Source organism: Jaculus jaculus, chromosome 19 (assembly GCF_020740685.1).
Source record: "Jaculus jaculus isolate mJacJac1 chromosome 19, mJacJac1.mat.Y.cur, whole genome shotgun sequence".
In the NCBI taxonomy this organism is placed as follows: Eukaryota; Metazoa; Chordata; class Mammalia; order Rodentia; family Dipodidae; genus Jaculus; species Jaculus jaculus.
In genome coordinates, this window is record NC_059120.1 from 18,668,214 (window position 1) to 18,684,501 (window position 16,288).

Consider the following 16,288-nt stretch of genomic DNA (forward strand, 5'->3'; position numbering starts at 1 on the left):
TGAAAGTCAGTTACCCTTAATATTCTCTTTGTAGAAGGAACTTCCTTCTGATATAATGTAGTTGGGCACACATTTCTGACTGTTCATTAACCTTTGGTATGTCAGTGTAGTTTGTGTTGCTTGTGTAGAAAATTTTGCATTTTTAACAGTTACTCTAATGTAAAATGCATTGCACCTTTAATGGATCATTAGTGAAGATTTTTCTGACATGACTATATTAATTTACATGTAGACATTTGTTCACGTTTGCTAGGTGAGATAGGTGTTCACAGTCATAGTAATGTGCGAGCAGCTAGGTTTTTGTCCTACCATACCTGATAATTGTAGGTTAATTAAAAATATTTGGAGTAATAGGCTTTGGGTTTTGAAATTGAAAGTGCATTCCAGTTTTAATATTTGGAAAATATTTAATATTTCCTGTGCTGTATATTATTTTAGGCAAAAGAGTTTTCCTAGTGAGGACTCAGATACTGATTTTGTTTTCATGATAGTAAAACCAAGTGTTCTAGTATGAATGGACTTTTCTTTTTTTTCCTTTTGTTAAGGAAGTAGATGAACCAACCAGTAGGTTCTTCATTTTTAATCTTCCCTTGTACAATTCCCATTGGGTCCTTCTCTTCAGATTACTCCTCTGTCTTTCTGAAAGTAAGATCAGCACAATACGTTTCTATGGACATGGGCCTCTCTTGGTTTAGTGCATTTTGCTAGTAGCACAAAAAGAGGAAGAGACACAAAGAGTCGCTGATGGTATGACTCTTTGTAAACTTGCTTCTTGGGCTTCTGGTCAGAACATGTTTCTTTAGGTAAGAATGTGAATGGAACGTCAGATGCAATTCTTTATCTGAAGTGTGTCTTGGAAGTTGATGCATGGTTATGCTTTAACTCTCCTATTTCATACTAATGTTCCATCTCGCCTTCTCATTCCCTTTTCCAACAGGGAGAAATCCTAAATGATTTCTGGATCTTTTAAACTTCAAACTACAGATATGATCATCTTTGTATATCTTAGTTTTAAGCCAGGTTTTAGTAAAAATAAAGATTTCTCTTAAGGTCTTTTCATAGGAAAACGCCAATTAGGATCTCTGAAGAGGAGTTGTCAGAGAGTTGTACAAGTGGTAACCTCTTGACAGGCACATATGGTGGATATGATTTCAAATAATTTTGAATTGTAAAAATAAAAATCAAAAAAATAGGTAGGACATATCCACATTTGTTCTATTGGAAATACTGATTCACTGGATTTGAGTTCATGTAATAATTGATAAAATGTTTAAGTGTGCTTTCTTATTATAGGCCTGTAAAATTTAGTTACATTCCACAGAATTTTCAGGTGAAAACTAAGAATTAGATGACATGAGACTTTTGTATGAATTCATATTTTATATTTGGACATTATGCTAATATTTCTTGATCTCACAAATTTACAGCATATGGGTGATTTTGGAAGCATTCACAGACCCGGGATTGTTGTTGACTATCAAAACAAACCCACCAATGTGACAGTTGCCACTGCACGAGGAATAAAGAGAAAAATGATACAGCCATTTAATAAGCCTGGGGGAGCCTTTATCAAGAAACCTAAGCTAGCAAAACCTGTGGAGAAGATGGGTCTCAGCAAGTCACCGAGTAAGTCCCACAAAGACTTGTGTGGTTCAGGAGATTTTAATTTTTAGAACTATTGATACCACATAATAATTATAAGTAGAAATTGAGTCTGTGACACAAAACAGCCATTGCATGCATGTCCTCACAGTGGCTGACACTTCCTATACCAGGCCTTGCATAATGGGAAGGGCAAATTATGACATCAAAAGAGAAGAGAGACTAGTTGGAAAGAAGGGATTCAGTGGAGCAGGAATTCAGAAGGGGGAAAAGGAAGGGTGGAGGTCATGTATGTATGTATGGTGCTTGTCAATAAAAAGTTAAACAACAAATTAGGTCAATCCCTCATGTGGTTGTTAGTCACTTGCCACTACTCAGATTTGCTGGGTACTGAAACCAGAGCCTTGTGCTTTACCACTGAGCTAAACCCCCCGGCTGCTCAGTGTACTTTTAAAATTAACGTGTGTTCCTTTTTCTCTGAATCCAGTGTGGTAGGCACTGAACACATACATTTTTTTTTTTTTTAACGACCTTGCATATACTTCTGGTTCAGACCCCTTTCTTGGATATCCTATTGTCAGAGGAGTTAAGAAGCAGTACGTCAGAGCACACCGAATCTGCTTTATGAGGATGAAGGGTAGAAAGTTCCTGGTCTTTGGTACTAGTGCATCTGTTTTCCTAGAGAATTAGTTCCTGGTCCTTAGTACTAGTACATCTATTTGTCCTAGAGAATTAATTCCTGGTTCTTTATACTAGTACATCTGTTTTTTCTATAGAATTAATTCAGTTTTAGTCTTCTGAAGATGATAACTCTTAGAATCATAGTTCTGTTTTCCAGCTGATTATTAGAATGTTTGAGCCAATTTGAAAAGGTAGCTAAGTTAATTTCATTTATGAGGAATTCATTGTGAGGAATAAAATACCTAGGGATAAATTTAACAAAAGAAATGTAAAACTTTTACTTTCAAAACTATGTGGGCCTGGGCAGATGATTCAATAGGTAAGAGCCTTCATATGAGGACCTGAGTTTGAGTCCCAACACTGCCATGTTGGTTACCCATGCTTGTAATACTAGTGCTGAGGGAGGTGGGGGCCAGAGAATTGCTGGGGCTCTTTGGTCAGCCAGTCTTTCTGGGTCATGGTGGCAGCTCCAGCTTCAGTGAGAGATTCCATCTCAGAAAATTACCATGGGGTCTGGAGAGCTGGCTTAGCAGTTAAGTGCTTGCCTATGAAGCCTAAGGACCCTAGTTCAAGGCTGAACTACCCAGGACCCACATTAGCCAGATGCACAAGGGGGCAAATGCATCTGGAATTCGTTTGCAGTGGCTGTAGGCCCTGGCGTGCCCATTCTCTCTCTCTTTCTCTGTTACTCTCAAATAAATAAATAAAAACAAGTGAAAAAAATTTTTTTTTAAAATTACCATGGAAGAATAATAGAGGAAGACAACCAATATTCTCCTCTGGATTCCACATGTGCGTACATAGCACCTTCTTGTGCACACACATGTGCATCCACCATGTGAGCACATCCCCTTCCCACACAGCTAAAGAAGAAAAGTACAAAGCATTGTTGAAAGAAGTAAAAGAAAATAGAAGTGAATGAAAAGCTAAACTAGATTGGAAGATGTAAGTTTCCAGGCAGCTTGGAGCTAGAGAGTGAGTTCTAGGTCAGCCTGTGATAGAGTGACACCCTACCTCAAAAAATAAAATAAAACCCAAAAACCCTGCTATTTAACTTCCCTATGATTGTGATAGAAATTTGTTTTCTATTTTATTTGTTTAATTTAATTCTTGATTTATAATTGTGCTTTTCTTCCCTGATGTTCTAGCAAAAACTGATCCTAAAAACGAAGAAGAAGAAAAACGACGAATTGAAGCTCGACGAGAGAAGCAAAGGCGTAGGAGAGAGAAAAACAGCGAGAAATATGGAGATGGATACAGGTTTGGGTTCAGTAGAGCCAAGAAGTTTGGCTTATTCAAAAATCATTTCCCAAATCAAGCACTTTTCCTAATACACTTGTAAGCTTAGTCCTGGAGAAGCCAAGACAGGAAGATAACTACTTCAGGGCAGCCTAAGATACACAGACTCTGTATCAAAAAACATTTCCTAGAAAAGGCAAATATATGTATTAGGATATGAAAAACTGAGTCAAATTAGAAGGTTTGACCAAAGAAATTGGCATGGGGTTGTAATGTAGCTCAGCTGGCAGAGAAGCACAGAGCTCTGGATTTGATCTTCACCATTACATAAACTAGATGTATGTATATATGTTGTATGTATGCATGTGTATATGAATGAGTGATTTTTATTTTAAATATTTATGTGTAGTTACTGCCTACAGAAAATATGAGAGAATAAATCCTGTTCATAATGGTAATCCAAAACTACAAAGTACACAAGAACAATTTAGCCATTGTCTTGAGAATTGACTATCTAGAGAGATAGTGAAAATCTTAGAAAAACTTGACTATTATCAGCATACACATTCTTTCCAATACAAATGTCAAAGAAAATTCTGAAAAAGAAGACTAAATTAGTAGGTGCTGGCTTTTTAAAAAATTACTATTTATGAGAGAAAGAGAAAGTTGCTGTGCCTGGGCCTTAGCCACTGAAAACAAACTTGAGACATGTGCGTCACATGTCACCTTGTGCATCTGGCTTATGTGGCATCTTGGCCGTGAACCTGGGTCCTTAGGCTTCACAGGCCTCTCTAGCCTGTGTACTGGTTTTTGAAGATGTTGAAACATAAAAGGTTGTAAATATGTCGTATTAGTAATGTATTTACCTTGAATTGATAATGTCCCAGCACTGGAAAATTAAATAAAATTAAAAGTCAAGAGAAATGACAAAATTAATTGCCTTGTGAACAAATTGCATTTCATTTATATAAGGATATAGCAAATAGTAATGAAAGTACTGCAGAAAAAGGGATTTGATCAAACAACTAAATAAAAAAATCATATTTGACCCTCCTATTCATCTGAAATCAATTCATACAGAATAAAAATGGGAGTTTAATGAGAAATTAATTGCCTGGTGTGGTGGCTCCTGCCTTTAATCCCAGGTAAGAGGATTGCTATGAGTTCAGGTCCACCCTGAGACTACAGAGTAAATTCCAGGTCAGCCTGGGCTAGAGCAAGACCTCAAAAAAAGAAACAAAAAAATTATTTATTTATTTGAGAGAGACTTGGGTCCTTAGGGTTCACAGGCAAGCAAGTGCCTTAACTGTTAAGCCATCTCTCTAGCCCTACCCGTAATATTTTAATCTCTGTGAGGAAAAGATTTTTTTTCCTGGCCTAAAAGTTAGGAGACTGGGGATAGAGTTTAGTTGCTAGGGTAATTGTTTAGCATGCAGGAAGCCATGGGGTTTAATTCCCAGTACCATATAAAATTGGGTGTAGTGGTGCATGCCTATAATCCAGGCACGGGGGGGGGGGGGGTAGAAGCAGGAGGATCAGAAGTTCAAATTTGAGTCCAGTCCTTTTGGTGACCCTATCTTCAAAAAGAAAAGTTACCTATGGCTACAGAAGAAATGAACCAATTTGGCTAAACAGACTTAAAATATAATCAACAAGAAGTGACTAATGTATAATTTAGAAAAACATCCACATATATTTTAGAAAGTTAAGAAGACTAAGATGTCCAATATATAATTTGATGAAATAGCTACTTAACACTTAGAGAAAATGTTGAAACTTAGAATAAACCAAAATGTATGTTATTTCATTAGTGAAGAGGAAAATACTGATTTGCCAAGAAAGGTATAATCAAAGTCATTTAAAATTACTGGTGGGGCATCTACTGTTAAAGGTATTAGTGGGTACGGGGAAGGAGGGGAGGAGAGGAAATTTCCTCGAAAGCAGCTGAGCTGACTGTATGTTTTCTGTTTGTTTATTTATTTATTTCTGCTTTGTTGCGTCAGGGTCTCACTCTAGCTAGGCTGACCTGGAATTTGCTGGCATTGATCTCACAGCAGTTCTCCTACCTCCTTAGCCTCCTGAGGGCTAGTAGTAAAAGCATGTATCACCACACCGTGCTTGACTTTGTTTCTGAGTGTTTAGGAATCCGTGAAGCAGGTGAACAGGATGAGTTCATACATCTTTCTGGAAATGGTACGAAGTTCCTGTACTTCACTCTGATAGGATCTGCTTTACGGCCTTTATGTGGACTCGGAAGTCCTCATTGCACCTCTGTGGGGTTTCTTTCTGCACTGATAGAAGAAAACTGAGGCCAGAGAAATTAAAGTAACTTGTTTGGGGGCCGCAAAGGGAGATAGGATACTCAGCATTTAGCTCCAGAACTTAAACCTCAATAATCTAGTAGAAGTCTAAGAAATTACTTGGAAAATGGGAGACAGGAATCAAAAGGTAGTTAGAAGACTATTATAATTCAAGAAAAAAAAAGTAACATGCATACTAAGTAGAAGCAACTACTGGGATTTTATTCTGTGGTGACTGTTCATTTCCGAGTGCTCACCTTTCATCAGTGTAGGCCTGCTAGTCACCCTGAAGTACTGGTTGGTGAGCAGACCGTCTGATCACCTGGAAGTTCACAGGCGTGAGCTACGGTGGTTTTGTGTACTGCCTTGCTTTGTTGATGGAACTTAAAGGTTTAGTAACTTGAAGGTGCAATAGGGTGTAAAATGCATTGTGGAACTTTGTACCTTTTCTTTGTTGCTGTTTGTTGTCATGATGCTGGGGCTTGAACCCAGAGCTTCAAGCATACCAGGCAAGTGCTTTACCACTGAGACACATCCCCAGCTGCAACTTAATACTTACTGAAGTTTATTTAATGGTCTAGGCTTGGAGTAGATACCTTATTGGCTCCCTGTGACATTTTTCATATACCCAGAAGTTTGAGGTGTAGGCTAGAAATGGCATGCTATCAAGACTGGGCTGTAGTTAAACAAAAATTTTCCCATCTTAGTTTCAAATGAAATGAAAGAAAGGAAATTATTTATATTGGTAAAATTAGTTTTAATGATACATTGTTATAAACTTGAAGTGAATAAAGTAATAAAAAAGGATTTTTTTTCTTATAGAATGGCATTTACATGCTCATTTTGTAAATTTCGGACGTTTGAGGAGAAAGATATTGAACTGCATCTGGAAAGTCCTTCACACCAGGAAACATTAGATCATATTCAGAAGCAAACCAAATTCGATAAAGTAGTTATGGAATTTTTACATGTAAGTAGGTGTTTTTGAAGTGAGAAACATTTGATCTGATCTGATTTTATTTCACGTTTTACAATTTCTTACCTATTCTGTTTCTAAGAATTTAATAACTATTCTTTTAAAATGGAAAATTGTTTTAAAATTAGATGTGACTTCTGTAAAGAACTTGAATATGTTACTGGCAAATGGAGACATTTTACAGTTCTCATAGTTATTTTTTATGAATATATATGCATATGTTTGTTGTCATGTGTGTGTACAGATACGTGTCTGTGTGTGTGTGTGTGCATGTGCAGGCCTGTGGACAACTTTAGGTGTCATTCTGCTTAGGGGCCATCCCCCTTTTTTGAGACAAGGTCCGCCTTTGGCCTGGAGCTTACAATTAGGTGAGGCTGGCTGGCCAGCAAGCCCCACCTGCCTTCACTTCCCCTGTGCTGGGATAATGAGTGCAAACCTCTTGCCCTGCATTGGAATATAGTTTCTGAAGATTGACATTCAGTTCTCATTCTTGCAAGGCAAGCACTTTGTCAACTGAGCCATTGTCCTAGCCCCTTAACAGTTGTTTGTAAGAAAAGTGTCAGCCGAGTTCCTTTAGCCATTCTTTTTGAATACAGGCTTAGCTACCATCTCTTAAAAGTTCACTATGGCCAGGCGTGGTGGTGCACACCTTTAATTCCAGCACTTGGGAGGCAGAGGTAGGAGGATCGCTGAGAGTGAGATGCCACCCTGAGACTACAGAGTGAATTCCAGGTCAGCCTGAGCCAGAGTGAGACCCTACCTCGAAAAACCAAAAAAAAAAAAAAAAGAGTTCACTATGTACCTAGAGGTAGGCTTATTACTTTAATTCTTTATTTCAGCTGAGAGTCATTCATTTAATTTAGTTTATTTAACATCATGATTAAAGATCATGCCAGAGCAGCTAAATGACTGTGCCAGCATATGGCAGAGTCTGAACTCAGAGCCAGGAAGTGTCTTTTGTATTATCAATATGTAGATCATCAATTTAATAGATTTCTTTTTAAAATTTTTATTTATTTAAGGTAGATGGTGGGGGGAGCAGATTGAGAGAAAGATAATGGGTCTCCCAGGGCATCCAGTCACTGCAAACAAACTCTAGATGCATGCGCCACCTTAAGCGTATGGTTTTCGTGCATCCTGGGGAATTGAACCTGGGTCCTTTGGCTTTGCAGGCAAGCGCCTTATTTGCTAAGCCATTTCTCCAGCCCTTAATAAATTTCTTAATGAGTCAACAGTAATTGGGTAGAACACAGATATACATATGGTACAGTTAGGTGGAAATACCAAGAATGCAGAAATATTCTAGGGACTTGGAGAAGCAGAAGTTAGTTGGTACCGGGAATGCTGAAAGAAGAGCCCTGAGCTGGATTGCTAATTGTACATAAACTAATTTGGGCACCAGAGAAAATTAGGAGGTTTGGATGTGCAGTGATCTTTCACACCCCTGTCCATCCAGAATTATGTCCTTTGATTGAAATTTCTTCTTATAATTTTTTCCTTATGGGTTTCTGTCTGTCATTTGTGATTCAAGCGCTCACTTGAGAAGACCAGTGTCTGGAACATTCTCTAAATGCTTAAAATGTATTTTGAAAAGTCAGGACTTCCCGTGGTTTTCTTATATCAAGAGAACTTTTCAACTGACTGTAAGCTTTTTGTGAGCAGGTGTTAGTTCTGGCAAAGCGGAAGAGCCTGTCACAGAGTCTTCCAGAGCGAATATACTGCTAAGCACATAGTCACAGTATGGATTCTTACCTTCTAGGAGTGTATGGTGAATAAATTCAAAAAGACATCTATTCGTAAGCAACAGACAATTAACCACCCAGAAGCTTCCAAAATAATTGAAAAAGATATTATGGAAGGTGAGTATAGAGGCAAGTTGCTTTTACAAGTCTGCATTTGTATTTTATACCATAACCTGTTTCAGTATGCATGACACCTCCAGAGTTTTAGAGTCATAAATACTATAGTGTTATGTTAGTTGATTTCCTGGTTCTATGCTTTAAAGTTTATCTTTGGGCTGGAAAGATGGTTTAGCAGTTAAGGTGCTTGCCTGCGAAGCCTAGGGACTCATGTTCAACTCTCCAAATCCCACATAAGCCAGACGCACAAGGTGATGCAAGCACACAAGGTCACATGTGTGCACAAGGTGGCACATGCGTCTGGAGGCTCTGGTATGCCAGTTCTCTTTTCCCCTCACTCACTCACTCACTCATGAAAATTTACAAAAAATAACACAGTTGACTAAGTTTAGAGAAAAATTCATGTTTTTCTTTAGCTGTAAGATACTGGTTTTTTCCTATCCTCTGCTTCTCTTTATCTCTCATCATCTTAGTTTGTCATAAACTTGTTTTCATTCTTTATTTCATTGCCTAAGCCTACAAATATGCTCATATAAAAACAAAACAAAACCCAAAAGCATAGGCAGAACAACAAAAAGCATCATAGTCTAATTCATGATTGAAGGTCATACTAGAGCAGCCAAGTGGCTGTGTCGTACATGACAGACTCAGAGCCACGAAGACTGAGGTGTTTAGTGTGTTTTGTATTACCAATATGTGCTCATCAATTTAATAGATTCCTTTTAAGAATTTTTTATTTATTTGAGATTTCTTTTCTTTAACCATTTTCTTGTCAAGTGCTGTACCACTGGCCTATATCCCTAGTCCACCTACTGTTTCTACTTCCTCTCATTTATTACTTTACATGCGGGAAACAACTCTGTCTACTATCATTAGTCCACTGACAGAAGTTACAACATAAACTTTTCTCTGAGCTCAGGACGCACTGTATAACTGGCTGGCCTGGAACTTGCGATGTCAACTAGGCTTGCTTCAGACTTGTGACACTTCTGCTTCTGCCTCCTCGGTACCTGGGTTACACACAGTAACTGTCGCACCTGGCCCAGATCAAATGTCCTAGGTTGTTTTGAGTCATCTCTCATAACATTTTAACCAAGTGAATTGTTTGTGAACCTGCTTTCTTTCTTGTTTCTTCAAGCTTGGCATTTTGTTGGCCTTATGTTCTATTTTTTTTATCTCTTTTTAGTATTTGTACTTTATCAATTTTATCATTAGCCCTATTATTATCTCCCTTTATATTTCTTCCTGATAACCTTGCCTGCAGATCTGAGTTCTAGTCTCATTCATTTGCTTGCTGACATCTCTTTAACAGTCATAAAGATCAACATATCCTCAGAATTTAGTTTCCTTTAGCATACCTACCTCCACAAACACAGTCACAAAATAGTTCATTTTTCTTAAAATGGAGCCTATTAAAAAGCTGGAGCTGTGGAGCTATCCAAGGTACTTGTTCTTGACTTTGTAACACTGTACCCTATCGATCTTTGACATGTTTACCAAGTCTGTTCCTTTATTCCTCTTGATAAACTGACTTATTCAAATCTTTACCTAGTCTGCGTTGGTGGTATAGTGGTGAGCATAGCTGCCTTCCAAATCTTTACCTATTTTCTTGAGAAGTAATAATATTCTCCTTACTAGTTTATTTATGTCCAGTGTTTCTTACTTTTGCTTCTATTATAGATCTTATTACTTAAAGAAATCTCCGTGGCTCTCCATCTGATACAGGATAAAGTAAAGATTCCTAGGCATAGCACACAAGGCTTCTGGACACTCAGACACTCAGGTCTCCTCTGCTCTGTTAGCATCTTCATGCTTCGTATTCTAGCCTGGGTTATTTATGTCTCTCAGAAAATGCCACTTGTTCTAATGCACTTCCCTTGCATATGTTTATGCCTTGGCTTGTGTACTGCTCTACCACTGAACTTTATTCCTAGCCTGACAATCATGTTCCTCTTTTAGAATGGTCATTTTGGAAATGCAGCATGAATTTTGGCTCCTTACAGTATCCTTTTTGCTTTCCTGCCACTTACCAGTCATAACTATGGAAATTATTTTACTAAGAATCAATATTCACTTAATATTACATTTTTGAGAATTAGACTTATAGTCTTTTATATAAGCATGAATACATAACATGATGAGAAAATGCAGCGTAATTGCACTTAATAATTTAAAGCAATTATATTTATAAAATCTCTGTGTTCCCATATATGAGATGTGGTAGAAGAATTCGAACTGAAGATGCTCTGGTCCTGCCTTTTGGAAGAAGGAGCATAAGGATCATAACAGCTAGTAAAATTGTGATTTGTCAGAATAAGGCTATGACGACCATCTTTTGTAGGTGTCACTGCAGACGACCACATGATGAAAGTGGAGACTGTTCACTGCAGCGCTTGCAGTGTGTACATCCCCGCCTTACACAGCTCAGTTCAGCAGCACCTCAAGTCTCCTGACCATGTTAAAGGGAAGCAGGTAAGCTTGGGTCTCATAACAGAAATCCTTGAATACCTACTATGGCTGTCTTATTCTTTGGCCATTGTTTTAAACAGTCCTGTTGATATCAAATATGAGCAGCTGTGTATCTTACTCAGAGAGGCAGAGGCATTTGGTGGGTGAGATCATGGGTCTTTGCATGGGACAAGACTTCTCTGGTTTACATTCTGGTGTGAAATAAGTAGATTACTCTTTGTCTAACTTACTTTGTCTGTAAGATGAGGATGCATAGTCATTCTTCTGTGTTTGTTTAAAGATTCCATAATTGTAGTTGCTGAACTGTTTGTGTTTTTTTTTGTTTTTAGAGGTAGAGTACAAAATAGTTTTGTATGTATGTACAGATTAGAACAAAAAAGAAAGTTAAAGATTTTATTATATGGGCGTAGTTTTCTGGTGGTTAGAAAAGATAAATTTAAAAACTAGGATTATTAGTTGTCTGTTGTGACTTTAAAGAATTTTGTACATATGGGCATGCATGGCTACCTTCCTCAAGACAGGTTCTCTTGCTGCTGCAAACGAATGCCAGACTATGGACCTGTGGGCTTCAGATTCTCCTCACTCTGCCTCCCACTATCATAGGAGTATTGGGACCACAGGCGCATACACAGTTTTGTGTCTGGCTTTGTGGAAATGCTAGGGAATCAAACTTGGGCTAGCAGGCTTTGCAAGCAAGTACTTTTAACTGCTGAGCTATCTCCCTAGCCCTATTCGGACTTTTTTTGAATAGAGTCTTCCTGAAAAATTTACTTCTTGGTTAGTGCATATTTCTGCTCCTATGTTAGCTGGTTTTATTTAATCAGATTTATTTTAAACAGCACAGATGCTTATTTTATGGAGAATTGATTCATTTGTAAAACTTGAGTACTAGAGCTTTACATCTTAATTTTCAATAAAGGATAGTGTTTGTATTTAAGTGCATTTTACTTCATACAGACTTCTTTACACATTTTTAGCATTTACTCAATGTCTTGACATGTTTTTGTCAGTAAACACTATATATTATCTTTCCTCCTGTGTAATACGTCTTGTAACAATGTGGAAGCATAGAGAAAGTTCATTACTTTGGGAGTATAAAAAGTTTTTTTTTTTGGATAGCATGAAAAATAGTATGTGGGGCGATATGTGTGTGCAGATTAGAAATAGGAATCAGGTATCTAGCAGAACTGGACTTCCAGTATTTGGGAGCTGTTTTGTATTGAAGCTGATTGGCTTATGAATTTGTTTTAATCTATGGGTGACTTAGATTGTCATTCAAACATGTGAATTTGAAAGGAAATTGTCATTTTAATTATATAAGCATTTCATGGCGTGGCTTTCTAGTACCTTGTGTGTTCTGCTTTCCACAGGCTTATAAAGAACAAATAAAAAGAGAAAGTGTGTTGACTGCTACAAGCATTTTAAACAATCCAATAGTGAAGGCACGGTATGAACGTTTTGTTAAGGTAAGATTTGGGGACAAATACTTTTTAGGAAATATTGTATCATAATTAGATGGTAACTTTGTGGTATTTAAGTGTAGTGCAACTTATTGGGCAGAGTTGTCCTTACTATCTTGAATGTAGGTAACACTGCTATTCTTAATGATTGGCGCTGTAAAAGAGAGGAGCAATGACTCCTCTCTTGTCCCCTTTCCAGCTCTGAATCAGTGAGAGATGAACAAGAATTAGACAGAAAGCCTGGAGAGATAGCTTAGTGGTTAAGGCACTTGCTTGCAAAGGCAAAAGACCCAGGTTTGATTCCCCAGGACCCTTGTAAACCAGATGCACAAGATGGCGCATGCATCTGGAATTTGTTTGCAGCAGCTGGAGGCCCTGGCATGCCCACAATCTCTCTTATCTGCCTCTTTCTTTCTCTCAAGTAAATAAATAAAACTTACAAAAAGCTTAAAAAAAGTAGAAGATTAAAATGTTAGGGATCCTTTGGATGAGGACGTAACGCAGAAGTAGAGAGTTTGCCTAGCATACGTGAGGCCCACTTTACTAGGAGTTTTGCCATATATATATTGACTCCTGTACACAAAACTTGGGAACATTTATTGTACAAACAAGAACTTACGATTTCAAGAAGTTAATAGAAATAAATTTTAGAATTTAGTTTCTAAGTGTTCATAAAATAGTATCTAATTAAAAAAACTTTCCACATTGAATACAGTTAAGTTGAAAATCTACATGTGTACTAAGTTATTAAATCTTTTCATATTAAGCATGCTTATTTTGAAGCTAGAGTGTGACTTACACATGAAGTCTCAGCTATTTAGGAGGCTAAGAGATTACCTGAACCCACAAGTTCACTCTATCTAGGTAACATAGACCTAGGACCAAAGATGAATTTAGTTTTGCTTTTTTGGTGACTAATGGCTACTATGTGAGGCTTAATATAATATTTAATAACCATTAAATTAACCCTCAGTCCAGTGACCTTCAAGCTGAATAATAATCTCAGTTCTTTTGTCTTACTCCCTAGGGGTCTGTTTGCTAACTTAGTCATATTTGTCACTGTTTACCACATTCTTGATGTGACTTAAAAGAAATGAATGCATCCCTGAGGTGAAGTCCAATTTCGGGGAGATATGACATTAAGAAACTGGTGCTAAAAAGATAATTGCTACATCAGAGAAAGTTCTTTTACTTGTCTCAAAGTGTAGAGTGGATTTTTTAAAGTATCTTGTGTTCATGTGTGTTCTTGCGTGTTTATGTGTGTTCTTGCGTGTTCATGTGTGTTCTTGCATGTGAGTGCAGGTGCACGTATGCCGTGGCATGCCTGTGGAAGTGAGGGGCCACCCCAGGTGTCAGTTCTTGCTTTTCTACCTATATTTGAGGCAGAGTCTCTTGTTCCCTTCTGTGCTATATAGACAGGTTGCTTGGCCTGAGAGCTTCCAGGGCACTCTCCTCTCTCCACTCCACCAAGATGTTGGAGGGCTGAGGCTTAAACACTTGCTGCTGCTTCATGTGGGTGCTGGAGTCTGAACTCAGGGTGCCCCAGTGCAGCAAGTGCTTCTTCCTGCTGTGCCGTCTCCCTGTGCCAGAAAGCAAATTTTAGTGTGTGTTTGTGTGTGTAAGTATATACATGCATTTGTGATGTATGCGTGTGTGTGCAGAGGCCAGAAAATTATACCAGGTATCCTTCTGTTCACTCTTGTGCCTTATTTCCAAGACAGTTTTCCACTGAACCCGGTTTTGGTTAGAATGGCTGACCAGTGAGTGAGTGATTCTATCCTCCTGTCTCCTTTCCCTCAGTGCTGAGATTCCCCTTTTTATTTGGGTGCTGGGTTCTTAATTCATGCCTGTGCAAAAAAACACTGGTGACCTGCTGAGTCATCTCCCCTAACTCCAAAAGTAACTTGTAAGGGAAAGACTACAAATAAGAGTTTCTATGTGGCATTTCCTTGATAAAAAAATGGAGTGACTTCATGGAATGGGAGACATCACTGGTAGGAGTGCCTGGCCATCTACATGGTGGAGAAAGCATATGGAGCTATGGAGAACTCTAGAATGTTGTTCTGAATGTGAACCTACAGTAATATGAGCAATTATTGGATGCTCCTTGGTAATGCAGAATGGCAGGTCATTCCCAACCTACTGCATGGGAATCTTCGTTTTAAAGCCAGCTCTGTATCTGACAGAATACCCTTGGAAGTCTGTCTCTGTTAAGTGCATCCACTTCTAGTTTCCCATTACGATTGTTCGATATTGTTCTTGTTACTCCCTTCCCTGGACACTCCAGCTTATTCCTTTCTTCGTGGAATGCTGGGCTTCTGTTATCTCCTTTTTTCTTGTTTTACCACCATTTACCAGTTCTCAGCACTATGCCACCTGAAGATAGCTGCTTTTTGTCTTCTCTTGATTTAAGAAGATGTACCAAGGAGTCAGGCACTGTGGTACACACCTGTAGGCCAGTTCTTTGGGAAGCTGGAGAGGATCGCTTGAACCATGAACTAAAGACCAGAGCAAGATCTGTGTCAAATAAACAGAATAAGATCAAGTAGATACTACTCTTCTGTTTGCCAGATCTTTTACTCAGTCATCTGACTTATTATCTGTAGTGTCAGTGTTGTGTGTCTTGTGTAGTGCCTTGTCCAAGCCTTTCCCACTCTAGCCCAGATTCCCTCCTTTCTTCTTATAATTCCATATTCCTTTCAACTAGGGAAATTAAGATCAGTATATATGAGTCTCTACCTTAGATTTAGTTGCCCAAGTTTAGATTAGTATCTCCTGAAATTTTTTAAAAATATTTATTTGCAAGGAGAGCACAAGAGAAAGAGAGACAGACACAGAGAAAGAATATGAGAATGAATGAATATATGAATGATTGAGAATGGATGCAGCAGGGCCCTTTACCACTGCAAATGAACTCCAGATGCATGCACCACTTTGTGCATCTGGCTTTACATGGGCACTGGGGATTCAAACCTGGCATAACTGGCTTTGTAATCAAGTACCTTTAACCCCTGAGCTATCTTCCTAGCTTTTGAAATGTTTCTTAAGTATGCAGGCTGTGAGACTTCTACCTGAAAATTGTGATTCAGGAGGTCTAATATTGATGTGGGAATTAATGTTCTTAAAAATATATTTTTATTCATTTGCAAGGAGAGAGGGGGGAAGAGAAGCAGAGTCAGTGCTCCTTGCATTGCAAGTGAGCTCCAGATGTGTGCACCACTTTGTGTATCTGGCTTTGTGTGTGTACTGGGGAATTGAACCCAGATCAGTAGGCTTTGCAAGCAAGTGCCTTTAACTACTGAGCCATCTCTCCAACCCCAGAATAAATATTTTTAATAAGAGCTTCAGGACTTGACTAAGTTCATACTTCAGGGCAACAGAGATGGCTTCACAGTTCGGGCCCTTGCCTGCTCGGCCTAAGGCCTGTCTTCCTCAGCAGATCGCACGCAAGTCAAGGTAGGCACAAGGCGGCACTGGCATCTGGAGGTCAGGTACAGCGGTGAGGCCCACACACCGGTGCTCCTTCTCTCTCCTCTCCCTCACTCAAAAGAAGCCAGTCTGTTGGGCTTGCCTCAAAAAAAAAAAAAAAAAAAAAAAAAAAAAAGAGTCATACTTCAGACTGTGGGACCAAGGCATGTATTTTTATTTTATTTATTTTTTTTTTTTGTAAGCTTCGTAGGAAATTGTGAAGATGTGCTCTTG

General features: G+C 38.4%; 1 protein-coding gene across 1 annotated transcript in view; it reads left to right on the forward strand.

Annotated features, from left to right (window-relative positions):
* LOC123456067 (DBIRD complex subunit ZNF326-like) overlaps positions 1 to 16,288 on the forward strand; it is a 75,686-nt gene that overhangs the window by 3,453 nt on the left and 55,945 nt on the right. Inside the window, exons 3-8 of the mRNA XM_045138691.1 lie at positions 1,428 to 1,626; positions 3,432 to 3,543; positions 6,645 to 6,792; positions 8,558 to 8,657; positions 10,999 to 11,129; positions 12,497 to 12,592. Coding sequence (XP_044994626.1) covers positions 1,431 to 1,626; positions 3,432 to 3,543; positions 6,645 to 6,792; positions 8,558 to 8,657; positions 10,999 to 11,129; positions 12,497 to 12,592 — 783 coding nt within the window. The 5' untranslated portion in view covers positions 1,428 to 1,430. The remainder of the gene's footprint in view (positions 1 to 1,427; positions 1,627 to 3,431; positions 3,544 to 6,644; positions 6,793 to 8,557; positions 8,658 to 10,998; positions 11,130 to 12,496; positions 12,593 to 16,288) is intronic.